Source organism: Anticarsia gemmatalis, chromosome 27 (genome assembly GCF_050436995.1).
Source record: "Anticarsia gemmatalis isolate Benzon Research Colony breed Stoneville strain chromosome 27, ilAntGemm2 primary, whole genome shotgun sequence".
Lineage (NCBI taxonomy): Eukaryota > Metazoa > Arthropoda > Insecta > Lepidoptera > Erebidae > Anticarsia > Anticarsia gemmatalis.
In genome coordinates this window covers 113,812-129,274 of record NC_134771.1, presented here as the reverse complement: position 1 = coordinate 129,274, position 15,463 = coordinate 113,812, and the positions used below count along the sequence as shown (strand labels likewise).

Sequence of the window (15,463 nt, the reverse complement as noted above, 5' to 3'; positions counted from 1 at the left end):
CTAACTCACTCACTCACTCACTCACTCGTTCAGTAGTTGCATGTTTGATTACTAAGTCAACTTGGTTTTAGTTCGTTCTTTAACTTGTAACACTTTTGATTGAAGAATTTAAGAGTTATTCCTTAAATTTTGTATTTTTGAAGGTGGTGGATTTGTTAATGCAATGGTTCAGTGTATCGTGGGTTCGATTCCTTCATAGAACCAATTAATATAATAAATAGTCTAAAATATAGATCCTTTTATAGATATTAAGGGTCTGGTTAGTTTTTTTTCCTTTAAATAGTATGTTCTAAGGTCTTTCGCTATCATAAAGTCATTCCAATTAAAGCATTGTCAAAAACAAAATAAATATACAAACTAATAAACACATTTTATTTTTAAAACACAACTTAGAATGACGAAATTAACGCTATATTAATTTTTGGAAACCATAACTTAGAATCACGAAAATTCGATCTTGGTATGTATCTACGATATGACTATAGAAACAGGCGCCATTTAAAGTTTCAATTCAGTCAGAAAACTCAAATACATAACGTAAAACTTCATCAAATCTAAAAGGAACCTATAATCCAACCCTTCCATTCCCCGACCTATATTCCAGCACGTACTCTCTCTCACTCGTAGCAGCAATCATTACAAGCCCGACATCGGACATTTTACAATGGTGGCGGTCTCCGCGCTTTGTTCACACAACCATTTATAGGGTTCCGTAACCAAAGGGTAAAACGGGACCCTATTACTACGCCTCCGCTGTCTGTCTGTCTCTATGCTGTATCTCATAAACCGTGATAGCTAAAAGGCTGCCATTTTTACAAATTATGTAGTGGCGCAGTGGTTTAGTTCACTACGTCAATACCACTTCGTCGGGTTAGGTTGAGGGCTCGATTCCACACAGAACAATTATTTTTGCGATCAGCAAATACCTAATTGTTTCGGGTCTGGTTGTGCTTTGTGTCTGTTGTTTGTATGTTTGTAAAAGTCCCCGCAACATAAGAGCAATTCTTAGTGCGAGAGTTGTCTTTTCATAGTATAGTAAATATTTCCGTTGCCGCTATAACAACAAATACTAAAAATTAAATATTTACGCATTTTTTTCGTTTTTTTTTGGTACGGAACCCGTCGTGCGCGAGCCCGACTCGCACCTGGCCGGTGTTTTTTTTTCTCGATCGTGACCAAGGCGTGCTTTATTCAGCCTTTGTGGGTGACACAGATAGCGAGCTTTTTTTCACTCTGGATAAAGGTCTTTTTGTCTAGATGTCGATTGGGATTTTGATCGCAGATTTTTGAATACAGGTCTTTTTAGTTGGTTGGAATTCTTCTGTAGTTTAACTTGTATTTGCAGTTTCTTTTGTAAAATAATTTTGTTGACAAAACAAAAAGTAAAGGAGATTCAATGACTTTTTTTTCACGGGAGTAAATTAGCCATTTTTCTATTGGGAGGGAAATTGTTGACGTTTTTTACTCAATAATGAAATGTAGAAGAAATCAGATAAACCTAAATGTTTCTTTGAATATTTATTCGGCAGCAAAATAATCAGCTTTTGTGCTGATTGTGTCATAACTTAATTATGACTTGCTACAAACATATACATGTCGGAGACGGTCATTAGTATGGACGCTAAACGACTAAACGAAACGCAGCACGATATTCGAGAGATGGCAGCACCATCGCGATGATGTCACCTATCGTGCTATGACGGAGCCTAGCTAGAGAGGGGAGCGCGGACGAGACTCATTCCGTATTGGACTGTCCTCGCGACAATACCTCTACCTCTGCTAGGAACTGTTACTCGTTTCGTTGTACTTAATTCGAAAGTAATAATAATAGAAGTGATTCCTGTACATTGTTGTTTCTCTTTACTTGATTGATCCTAGTTAGCCCACATGTCGTCTGAGGGTACTGATAAGGCCGTCCCGGCGACATCAGAAGTGGGATCAAATCAAGCAAATGAGAATTCGCGTGGTGACAACTTTGAATCTAACGGACAATGGCGGTTGATGTTTGAAATGCAAAACGAGCAAATGCGGACGTTAATCCAAGCATTGAGCGTGCCACGACTCAAGGACCGTGTCACTCTACCCGAGTTCGATCCGGACAAGCGAGAAGCCGATCCTCAAGCGTGGTGTGCAACTGCCGATCTTTGTCTTTCTGAAAACCCGCTCGAAGGATGCCAACTAATCGTCGCGCTCAGCAAGGCTCTAAAAGGAACTGCGTCCACATGGCTGTCACAAGTTACCTACTCTGGAATGACTTGGGCACAATTCAAGGAGCTTTTTTCTGCGAGGTTCGTGCCGACAGAAACTATCCCAGCCACACTGATACATTTGAACGCCAGCAAGCCTAACGAAGGAGAAAGCTATGCTGCTTATGCCAGTCGGTTAATATCGTCACTATTAAATCGCTGGAAAAGTGCAAGTACCGAACAAATAGCAGTGTCGGTCGTGTTGGCTCACTTGGCGCAAGTTGATACTCGGTTACAGCGGCTTGCTTTTACTACCGAGATCAATTCACGCCATAACCTCCAGCAAGAATTGCAAGCGTATTCTTACCTCAAGCGAAAAACACCATTGGGTGCGAGTGATACATCAGATAATGTGAAGCGTGCCCGTTTGTCAACGCCGCCGCTTAAGTGTTTCCTGTGTGGAAAGCCGGGACACAAACAAGTTGACTGTCGTCTTAAGGGCAAAGATACTAAGAAGCAGTCTTTGCCATCGTCTACGCACACACGTGTAACACACCAGCCGACACCAAAAGGAGCACTCATCTGCTTCAAGTGCGGAGAACCTGGCCACATCGCCTCGCGCTGTGGAGAAGGCGCCCCTGCTACTACGGCGTCATCAAACACAGGGCCCCGAGCTGAACGTCGCGTCGACCTGTGCAGGGTCGAACCCCCTTCTGGATCATTAACGCATAACGGTCAGTCAATAATATTTCACTTCGATTCGGGAGCCGAGTGCTCATTAGTTAAGGAAAGTATTGCTAAGAAATTATGTGGTAAACGGTTCAACAATGTAGTGTCACTGATAGGAATAGGTAATAAGAATGTTAGTAGCACTGAACAGATTTTATGTAAAGTAGAAATTAGTGAGTACCCCTCTGAAATCTTATTCCATGTTTTGCCCGACGTCTATTTGCGTAGTGACGTTATGATAGGTCGCGAGATTCTATTTTCCGGTTTTGTTATCAACATAAGCGCAAACGAGTTCACATTAACAAAGACTAACGTTATTAATTCGTGTGTTACAAAAAGTACCGAAACCGTTATTAACAATTTTGATCAAGTTGACACTGACATTGCAATTGAACGTAAACATACACTTGTCAGTACGCTGCGAAGATTTTCTAACTATTTTACTACTGGTTTTCCAACTACCCGCGTTAACACGTATAAACTAGAAATTCGCTTGATTGACCCAAATAAAACTGTACAGAGACGACCGTATCGTTGCTCGCCGGAGGAACGAAAGTTAATGCGTGAACGAGTGAATGAATTATTAGATGCCAAAATTATAAGACCAAGCAGTTCACCATTTGCGAGTCCCGCGTTATTTGTCGAAAAACCAGACGGTACGAAGCGTATGTGTATCGACTATCGCGAGTTAAATAAAAATACAGTCCCGGATAGATATCCTTTACCGTTAATTTCCGAACAGATTACGCGTCTTAATGGAGCTAATTACTTCACCAAACTCGACTGCGCTAGCGGTTTTCATTTAATTAGCGTTAGTGAAGAGTCTATTGAGCGTACAGCGTTTGTAACGGCCGACGGACAGTATGAGTTCTTAGCTATGCCTTTCGGCCTACGCAATGCTATCTCTGTTTTTCAACGCGCGATAATGATTGCGTTAGGTGACTTGGCTTATAGCTACGTAATAGTGTATGTTGACGATTTATTGATAATATCTGAGACCGAAAAACAAGGGTTAGAAAGGTTAAACACAGTTTTGGAGGTTTTATCTAAATCAGGTTTTTCACTTAACCTCAAAAAGTGTTCATTCTTAAAAACGCGCGTACAGTTTCTTGGCTTTGAAGTAGAGGCAGGAGAAATTAGACCAAACAAAAAGAAAATCGAGGCTCTTAGTGCTTTACCTCCACCTGAATCTGTAACGCAGCTTAGGCAATTTATTGGGCTTGCATCTTACTTTAGGCAGTTCATTCCCAATTTTTCTCGGTTAATGACACCTTTACACAGATTGACGTCAGGTAAATGCCCATTTATTTGGAAGACTAGTCACGAAGTAGTACGACAGCAGATCATTTCTATGTTAACATCTGAACCTGTATTGATGGTGTTTGACCCTCGTTATCCGACGGAATTGCATACAGACGCGAGCATGGACGGTTACGGTGCTATGGTTTTGCAAATAGTAGAAGGTAAGAGACGTGTGGTTGGTTATTACAGCAAGCGCACTACACCGGCTGAGTCGAGGTACCACTCATATGAGTTGGAGACGTTGGCCGTCGTGAATGGTGTTAAGTATTTCCGTTCTTACTTACATGGGAGAAAGTTTGTGGTGGTAACTGACTGCAATTCTTTAAAGTCTTCTCGAGACAAGATAGATCTGACGCCGAGAGTGCATCGTTGGTGGGCTTTCCTGCAGGCGTTTGATTTTGACGTCGTGTACAGATCCGGTAAGAGTATGGCTCACGTTGATTTTCTCTCTCGCAATCATTTACCTCGTCCTCGGATAAAAGGTCTTGGTAGCCAGGTGGAGCAGAAACGTATCAATTTAACGGAACTTTCCGGTAACTGGCTGTTAGCTGAACAGCAGCGGGACAAGGACATTCAAAACGTCATAGCTCAATTAGGAAATGGCGAGTTGAAAGAGGACGTTGCTCAAACATATGAGGTACGTTCGGGTTTACTCTACCGCAAAATTCAACGCAACCGCAGGACCAAATGCCTACCTGTCTTACCTCAAAGTATAAGATGGTCAGTAGTTCACAATGTTCACGACGCTATTGTGCATCTTGGTTGGGAGAAGACGCTTGAGAAGCTTTACGACTATTACTGGTTTGAAGGTATGTGCCGCTATGTCCGTAAATTCGTCGATAATTGCGTTACGTGCAAGGTAGCCAAAACTAGTTCCGGTAAAGTGCAGGCAGAGCTACATCCGATTCCAAAAATTACAGTACCCTGGCATACGGTACACATTGACGCGACGGGTAAGCTCAGTGGGAAACGCGATAACAAGGAGTATGTATTTGTACTCATCGACGCCTTCACAAAGTTTGTTCTTTTACACCATACCACGCATATTGATACTGCTAGTAGCATCAAAGCTGTGACAAAAAGTGTGTCATTGTTTGGATCACCGGTACGCATTATTGCTGATCAGGGTCGTTGTTTCGCGAGTCATGAGTTTAGGGAATTTTGTGACACTAAAAACATTAAACTCCATTTAATAGCTACCGGGTCATCGCGGGCCAACGGCCAAGTCGAACGCACAATGAGTACGCTAAAATCTATGCTTACCGCTATTGAAGTGAACGAAGATAGGTCATGGCAGGATGCGTTAGGAGATGTACAACTCGCTCTAAATTGTACCACCAATAGGGTTACAAAATCGAGTCCACTCGAATTAATGATTGGCAAAGTCGCGCGTCCTCTTGGCTTAATGGTTAATAGCGATGATACAGAGGTAGATATCGCGCAGGTTAGAGGCGACGCAGCTCTTTTTATAGAAAAATCTGCTCAATATGATAAAAAACGGTTTGATAGTACTAAGGCAAGGCTGGATAAGTTTTCTGTGGGTGACTTTGTGTTACTTCAAAATGAAGAACGCAATCAAACTAAGTTAGACCCAAAATATAAGGGACCATTTAAAGTGATAGAAGTGTTAGATGGAGATCGCTATACACTGCGAGCATTAAATTCAAAGCGAACTTATAAATACGCGCATGATAGGCTAAGGCGGATGCCAGACGGCCAAGTACCACTTGAAGTAGAGGAAATTGAGTTGAGTGATAGTGGTGAATCTTAGTTCGGTTAATGGGACCGTACCAGTAGCCATTACGTAGCCGTAGTCCGTTAGAAGTCGGTATCTGCCTTTTGGTAGTCCGTGGATACGCGGTGCGCGGGTGGCTCTGGCGGAGGTCGGGTCTTATAGAGACCATAGAGTCCGTGGGACTCGGCATTCAGGGGAATGCAATTTGCAAACATGAGGTTTGTTGGAGGGGCTAAAAGAATAGCCAGTACTGTGAATAAGATTCCTACTTTGTGTTTTGTGATGATTTAAGAAAATGTGTTTCAACTAGTTGAAGGCTATAGTGGTACTCAGTCGTTTGAGCATTTTTAGTTGATAGTTAATCGAACCGAATGTTTGAATTCGATGTTGATGTAGAGCTTAAATCAGAATTAAACGATTGTGACAAGATGTTTATTTTTCAATCCCGTGTTAAACCTTGTCAGGAGTGACCGAACGGTATGTACTGTGTTCTGATTTTCTCGTTACAGAATGAAACACACGAGGTCGTGTGTAGCGCAGGATGGCCGTGTCGGAGACGGTCATTAGTATGGACGCTAAACGACTAAACGAAACGCAGCACGATATTCGAGAGATGGCAGCACCATCGCGATGATGTCACCTATCGTGCTATGACGGAGCCTAGCTAGAGAGGGGAGCGCGGACGAGACTCATTCCGTATTGGACTGTCCTCGCGACAATACCTCTACCTCTGCTAGGAACTGTTACTCGTTTCGTTGTACTTAATTCGAAAGTAATAATAATAGAAGTGATTCCTGTACATTGTTGTTTCTCTTTACTTGATTGATCCTAGTTAGCCCACATGTCGTCTGAGGGTACTGATAAGGCCGTCCCGGCGACATACAAAAAAAAATATATGTATATAACTTCCTTCTTTCCTACCTATATTATAAATGCGAAAGTTTGCAATAGATGTTCGTTACGCTTTCACGAAAAAAGTATTTGATGGATTTGAATGAAACTTAGTACAACAATAGCTTATAACCTAGATTTACACATAGAATAATTGTTACCCGGGAAAATCTTTTCACACGAACGAAGTGGCGGGCAGAAGCTAGTCATGTCATAACACAGCATCCCGAATCAGCCTGTATGGTTAATTTTGAAAGTATACATAAGTAGGACATTCACAGGTGAAATATTTTTAATCAAACGTGCCCACAAAGGCCTGGTTGACCTACTGCGCACAAATGAGAGTGTGTTGTGTTTGTGACCGACGTGACGTAATGAATGGAGATCAAAGTGGGCTGGTCGTATTGTGACTTTGTTTAGTCTATTCGTGTGGTTAGTGGTCAACCTAGTGTGGAAGTCGTTTAAATCGTTCAAATATCGTGGCTTGGATAAACTGTTATTTTCTTATTATACATTTTATAAGTTATTTTATCATCACGTCCGTCGTCCAACGTAATCTGTAACTTTTCCGAAACATTCAGTTCGCGTTAAATCCAATGTAATCCATGTAAAAGTAGGTAAATGTAGGTAGGTAGTGAGTCAGTTGTTTTACCGACAGTTCTACAAACGCTACAAGTTGATTATTACGAATAATATTTCAAATAGACAGTATATGCTACTCTGACCTTACCTGAAATTAAAATAACTCTTTTTTCCAATAGTCAACGTCTTAATACCTGAAATGTTGTTCTGAATGAACAAAGTGCATCACGTAACTTGTTCGTGAGTGCGTGCCCTCACCTGGCCTCACCTGCACTGCATGTGAACAATAATTACATCATCCCTCACGTCTACAAACTTGGACGATATTTCCGACACGAACTACCTATAGTTTTTATATACGTGACTGATTGAGTTAGATATAAGGGCTCATACAAACACCCTACACGTCTTGCCGGCGTCATTTGTTTCTAGGATTCGAATGGTAATGCTGGGTAACGACAGCTCTGTCCGGCTTGTGCCGCCAGCATGTGTGTAGTAGTCATAAGCAATAAACGCTATGAAAAAAAACATTTATTCCTCTGATTTGGTAGCTTAGCAAAGTCTTTGAGAAGAGCTTGTGTTACCCTCGACCTAAAACTGCCTTGGAAAGATAATTTTATGCAAAAATAGTTGTAAAGATATAAAAATGTCGAGTAACTCAGAAACTCTACTAATCCTTAAATATAAAGAGACAAGCTTTGCTTCATTTTAAAAACTATAAAAGTCAAGAAACTTCGCTCAACGACTGCCGAAATTTTATCAAAATTTCCTCTCGCGAACAAAATATATACTCTTCCATATAATGATATGAATAAGGTTCAAAATCGCCTGGCAATGTTTAAGAGGAACCTGTAAAAGGAAAGACACCTTTATACTGTAGGGATTAGACTTGAAAATCAAATGACATTTTTATGGACAAATATTTTATCAAACTAGCTGTCTCGTGCGAATCCGCTTGTTTAAAGTGCCCTCCTCCATTTGATTTAGAGCTGATTATTATGAGTTAAGTAGAGCCTATGTTTGATCCTAGATCTTAAATGAAGTTCTTTACAATTTTTATTATAAGCATTTATAAAAAAAACAAAAGATTCATTGTAAATATTTTTTGTCACAGTCATAATATAATAGTAATTTGTATGATTTGAGATTAGAGTATTAAATTATAAGCATTTAAGATTAAATAATAATGAGCAATTTGGCAAGCAATTTGAATTTTGCTCGCTTGGAGAAAATCCTCGGATTAAAAAGTATTCTATGATCAAAGTTAAAGAAAAAGTATCCCATTCGCTTAATGACATCAAATTTGATTTAGTGGTCTCGTCGTAAAAACGTAACAAACATACAGACATTCACATTTACAATGTTAATAAAAACATAACACTAAAGTTCAAAATCGTAAAGCAGCACCCTACAGTTTAATTTCAAAGGAAATTCCACTTTAAATACAAGTTATTAAGGTTGATATTAATATAGCAGCGTCTTGACGAAGGTTTGACGTTAAGGGCCAAAGATTTGCATAGTTTAGAGAGTTGAACAGTTTACGGAACGTTATATCAGCTGTGCTTTAAGAAATGTGTCGAAATATGGACGCTTCTGGAAATATATTGAGGAAAGGAATGAGGCTTTTTAAGTAAGGAGGGTAGGTAGAGGTGTGAGGTACAGTACATGCCTGCATACATATTATCTTCTTATATGTTCATCATTGTAAATCTATTGTAATATTATGAAGCTGAAGAGTTTGTTTGAACGCGCTAATCTCAGGAACTACTGGTTCGATTTGAAAAATTTTTTCAACGTTTGATAGTCCATTTATCGAGGAAGGCTGTAGGCTATATATCATTAGGCTACGACCAATAGGAGCAGAACACCAGTGAAAAATGTTACAAAAACGGGGAAAATGTTGACCCATTCAATGTGACGCAAGCGAAGTTGTGCGGGTCAGCTAGTAATTAATATTTTGACTGTGAAATAATATGTGGTGCAGTAATTTAAGTGCTCTCGTCATCTCTTTAACCGCCACGTGTGTTGGGTTCGATTTCCATCCAAGAATGTAATATTGTGAAAAGCACTATTAATAGTTTAGGCCTATATTATAACATTATTTATAAAAGTATTTAGATGTATGTTTATTTTTCTAGTTACAGTACAAACTGTATTTAGTTTAGAATCAGATGACCATGTGGTCAAAAGAAAATATATTTCTTCCACCAATTTAACTTTGTGAAAAGCTTCTTCTTCGCTCTAGCATCGAACCCAAGTCCTCACAGTGACTGCAGTGTATCGGAGACAATTCTTCAATTAAGTGGCACAAAGTGTGTAGTTGACCTGTTTGTGTCGCGCGTCGGAGCACGCCCTGACACTGATCACATGTTTAGATACTAACTGCACATATGAACTGTTTCTTGTCAGTCATTTTTAAAAATAAACAATATAATTTGAACATATTAATGCACTACTGCTTGGTAAGCGTCTCCTCCCGTAATGAGGGAGGGGTTAGGCCTTAAGTCTACCACGCTGGCCAAGTGCGGGTTAGGGACTTTGCATACTTTCAAGAACTGTTTTAAAGAACTTCCAGGCATATAAGGTTGCATCATGATGATTTCCTTTCCCGTTGGAACAAGTGATAATTATATCTAATACACATATAATTTGAAAAGTCATTGGTGTGTTGCCCGGGTTCGAACCTGCAACCACTTGGAGGAGAGGTACCAACTTATACCACTTGGCTATCACGGCTCATTGCCAATTTTAATATGAAAATATATTTGCTTGCCTCTGTAACACAGCCATTTGTGTATGCTACTGCCGTGCAGAAGTCTCTGTTTCGATTACTGAGTTTCGCAAAATAATAAATCATTAGTATTTTCTAATTTATGTTAGTATACTTCTCAAAAGTAGCCCGGAGCCCTTAGTTTAGTAAGGTGCCCGGTATATGGCAATAACCTCATCCCACATTACATAGAACTAACATTGCTATTGGCGAAAGCGGCTCTGCCCACCTTCAGAAAGATATAACAGGCATGATATCTACGATATGTAAAATATGTATAATACTTCAATTTACAAAACCATCTATTTCAACCCCTTACAAACATACATCGTTCCATCTGGTCACCCTACCTGTATAATTGACATCTGTCAGTGTTACCGCGGGGCGCGGGTTCGACGCCGGCTGATGTATTTGCTTAGTGATATATCGACGACTGATCGTAGATTGTGAGGTTTGTTCGTGTCGTTTGTCAATCGTTTTATTGGTTCAGGATGTTGAGAATATGTTTGTAAAAAGATTTTGCTACTTTTGTTGCAGACAAGAAATATTTAATTCTCTATCGTGTTTGGTTGGCCAAAAGTTAACACAGCAGACGTTTTCCTTTCTTAAAAATTGAAGTTAATTGCCTGCTACTTTTGTAAAATAAATGTAATGTGATATTGGTAGGTTGAATTTAAACCAGGCTTGAATTTCAGACCAGAAAATTCAGTTTGACGATTTAAATGTGCACAATTAACAACAAAATTATGATTTGGTCTTTCTACTTTCTGAATTCTTAGCTAAAGTTATGCTGGCTATAAGAACAAACCTACCAATTGGGATGTTTAAGTATCACATATAACTACATTTGACAGTATCTAACTATAGGTTTGACATTAAGTAAGTGCTCTATTTGCTAAAATAGAGACAATTTGTGCAAATCAAATGTGTGCCTAACACTTTATCTGTCACGGTAATCGAACCTGCAACACATGAAACCACTTAAATATCTCCCTAAACAGACAAACTCGTACAATCAGAAGCGTGTAGTGTAATACAAATAGTACTAATATGTATCAGTTAGTGATGATTTAGTGGCGGCTGTCGATGCGCGCGCGCATGCGGGCGGACGGCGCCTCGTAGTGCGTGGTGGAGGGACGGGGACCATGGGCTTGGGGTCTGATCGGACTTGTCTTTAAGCCCGTTTTAAGTATAAATTGATTTATAAAGGCACACGTAGAAAGAGTAAAAATTTAAAGATTTAAGTTTCATTTACTTTGATTTTTTTACGATTATAAAAACGCTGCTGGTAAGATTTTTGTAGTAGAATAAAGAAAATGTCATCACTAAGTAAGTTGTGAACATTTGATAGGATGATTATCTTGTATATTGAATATTATGTCTTCGTATTTTGGTTGCATGGCACAGAAATTTTAAAAATCTCATCAGCCGATTTGATTTTTTTAAGTTTGAAAAACAAATTAATAACTGAAATTAAATTACAATCATTTGGCGAGTTTAATAGCAATTAACACTCATTGTAATGTATGTTTGTACAAATAAATAAATAAAAAATAAATAAGATGTATGGATGTGATGAAGTTTGTAATGATCGTCTGCCTACCCCTATGGGAAGAAGGCGTGATCTTCTAAATAAACATATTTGTAAATAGTATTTGGTAGAATCATTAAGTTACATTAAAAAATCATGTACCTAGTCTACGTCTTGCCCTTTTACAAGTATATCTATCATGCAGAATAAATTGTTAAAATCTACGATTCCATGGAGCTCCTACCCTCTTCAAATTGCACACCGATGATTGCCGAGTATGTCCGAGTGCCCCCGATGTCGCCCGATCTGTCATGGCGCCGGCGAACGACAGATGGGAGAGCGATAAAACACGGCTTTGTTCAAATGATTTATAACAATTACTATAATCAGATGAATCTTATATCTGTTGTGGAGACAGTCATTTTATTTGTTGTAAGCTGTATCGATTTGTGAGTAGAATTTTTAGTACCTAAGTAATTTTTTAATGTTTAGTCGGTAGGTACACGATTTTTTTTCGATTTATATTGTAAGTTACAGGGTCAAATAATCTTTCGTTAGTATTTTCGCTTGAGTTAATTTGTAATTTATTTTCAAAAGGTCTAACGGTGAAAATTTTTTAGTTTCGTGGTATGATTTTTTGTAGAAAATGTATGTAGGATGAAAAGGCAGAATGTCAGAGTGATCTGGATGTATGATTGAAGGTGAATGAATGAAATGGGAATGAGTAAGTTAGAAACAAACGACGGTAGGACGGTAGACGAATAAAGAATAAGAAAATGTGAAAATATAAGTTTTATAAACAATTTTAGAGCTTGGGAGTCCACGATTAAAGGTCATAACTTTTAAACTCTCGCGTTACATGTTTAATAAATAGGATACGGGAATTAACGCGAACACGCATTTTACATTAAAATGCCTAACGTTTCGGCGCAGGTTGCAGCCGCCGTGGTCGCCATCTTAAATTTGAATTGACTCACTCCTTGATTTAACACGACAATTTTATTGTTTGAACATCTTCATGTGATCAAGCTATCTGCACCTACATAAAAACTAACCAGTATTTGTTTCCCCAGGAGGTGAAGACCCCACCACAGACCCGGGCGTGCGCTTCACGGCCGAGCCGGCGGACGTGGTGCTGGCGCCGGGCGAGGCCGCGCTGCTGCCGTGCTCGGCGAGCGCGCGCCGCCCGCTGCGCCTGCACTGGCGACATAGCGCCGCCGGCACGCCCACCAGGGACCATGCCATATCCGATACTGATAAATATAGGTACGTAGATAAGTAAGACATGCCCTATTTTATCTTGCCCTTTTCTAATTTTGTCCTATTCCAACTTACTCCATTACATTAACATTGTTAGTCCCATATAATAGGGAGCGAGGCGTGGTAAATGGGTATACCCATTTACCAGACACGTTACCAAACTACGGGCTTATATTGAGAAATATTCGATTATTCATTAGAACAGACCAATCAGTTAGTCAATCCGGGAATCAAAGCAGAGACCTCATGATTGGCAGTCATACTGTCCGCATTATATAGGCTTGCTAGAAAGGAACTAATATACCTAGTCCACTATTGAGACTATTCCAGGTCACCAAAACGCTACCCAAAATTGCTCCATTTCGAATATATTTTGAAAGCTGCATAATATTCTGAAATAGAATATTTTCAGTGAAATATGCTGATCCCATCCTTGCACATACTTGATACTTTCACGTTGAGTGAGCGGAATAAATGCCTGCCTGCAGTTTCAGGGCTTCTGAAGCATTTTTCATAACATTATACTTGGGAAATGTATTATAATAACTTTTGAGATGGAAATATTTCGGGCTGGTTTAGTGATGAAATGTTTAAGTGCTGTAATTGTGGTTCTAGTTAAATATTATATTTTAACTGAGATGCGGTATTAATATGTGTTCCTAAGTTTACACGTTTTTATCTACCGTCAAAATTGCTTAATGCGTGTAAAATTTGCGAGGGGAGTAAAGTATATTTTCAGGAAACGAGAAAACCCAAAGATAAGTATAAATAAAAGATATCTTAGATAATCTTTGTGGTCTGTAGGTACAGTGAAGTATAGGACTTCGTATTATAAGATTTAAGGTTCGTTTCCTGGATTGGGTTCTCTTAAAAGAGGATATTCATCATCCTGCTCTAGCGGTTACATTAAAACTCAAGCCATTTAAGAATCCAAAAGTTAACAAATCTACTGGTTTCAATTTTGTCAAAGCCAATTACACGGAAATAAATGCAGCCTTAGATAAAATACAGTGGCATGAACATTTTAGACAAGAGTATAGTATAGACGAAACTGTTGAAATATTTTACAACCTTATTACTCCAATAATTAAAAAAAACACTCCGATAAGCCACAAAGGCAATAATCAATATCCGATCTGGTTCAATCGTCAATTGATTAAAGGATTAAAAGAGAAAGCTAAGTTCCACTCTCGATTTAAAAAATACGGCAACCCTAGAGACTTGTTGGTGTACCAGTCACTTCGCGATCAATGTGACAAAATGATTCATAACTGTCTTAACAATTTCAAATCGGAAGCAAAAGACCTTATTAAAAATCGTCCAAAATTTTTCTGGACATTTATCAAATCGATAAGATCAAATAGTAGCGACATACCTGACGAGATGTACCTCAATGCTGAGAATGTTCAAGGTGGACAAGCAATAAGTAATCTCTTTTCGGAGTATTTTCAATCGATATACCCTAAAGATCAAATATCGTCGACTAATGTCCCTAATGAACCAGTCCATATAATCAGATCCCTTAATAAAATTTATCTTTCGGAATCAGATATTTCAAAAGCACTTCGTCAAATCAACACTAACAAAGGACCGGGCCCTGACTGTATTCCTCCAATTTTCCTAAAAAATTGCTCAATGCAACTCATAAAACCATTGCACTACATCTTTAATAAGTCTCTTTGTAGCGGAGTCTTTCCCAACAAATGGAAATTGGCCCACATCACACCCATACATAAAACAGGAGATCTAGCTAACGTTGCCAACTACCGACCAATTTCCATCTTATCTTCTTTGGGCAAATTATTTGAATCCATGGTACAACAACATATTCATTATCATCTAAGACCGATGTTTGATATCCATCTACATGGTTTCCTTTCAGGGAGGTCTACCGTATCAAATCTCCTCGAGTATGTAACCGACATAAATGAAGCGCTGGAGGATAAGCTGGAAGTACATGCTATATATACTGACTTCTCGAGGGCGTTTGATGTGGTTGACCACAGATTGCTTTTAGAGAAACTCTACCGTGCCGGTATATGTGGCTCTTTGCTAAGATGGTGTGAATCCTACATTAGAAATCGAACACAGCTTGTTTCAGTTAGAAATTATAAATCTGACACAAATGTAGTACCAACAGGGGTACCACAAGGTTCGCACCTTGGTCCTCTATTCTTCCTAGTATTTGTAAATGACTTGTGTAATGATATTTTATGTCGCTATCAAATATTTGCCGACGATCTCAAACTTTACCGAGTTATCCGTGGTCCGAACGATGTAATAGCTTTACAAAACGATATTAATAGTATTTGCAAGTGGTGCTCAGTCAATAGAATGACTATTAATCCATCTAAGTGCTCTCATATCAAGTTCACCAGAAAGAGAAATCCGACGCCTGCTAATTATTATATAAATGATATAATTCTTACCGAAATCACACATGTGCGTGACCTAGGAATAATAATGGACACACAGTT

General features: G+C 39.1%; 2 protein-coding genes across 2 annotated transcripts in view; both read left to right on the top strand.

The window, feature by feature from the left end:
• fra (neogenin protein frazzled) overlaps positions 1-15,463 on the top strand; it is a 139,651-nt gene that overhangs the window by 94,578 nt on the left and 29,610 nt on the right. The window contains exon 2 of the mRNA XM_076132061.1: positions 12,800-12,992. Within this exon, the coding sequence (XP_075988176.1) occupies positions 12,800-12,992 (193 nt within the window). The remainder of the gene's footprint in view (positions 1-12,799; positions 12,993-15,463) is intronic.
• Positions 1,604-7,001, top strand: LOC142984614 (uncharacterized). Its single transcript, XM_076132357.1, has 2 exons — positions 1,604-2,920; positions 6,462-7,001. The coding sequence occupies exons 1-2, from the start codon at positions 1,888-1,890 to the stop codon at positions 6,464-6,466; spliced, it is 1,038 nt and encodes a 345-aa protein (XP_075988472.1). The 5' UTR covers positions 1,604-1,887; the 3' UTR covers positions 6,467-7,001.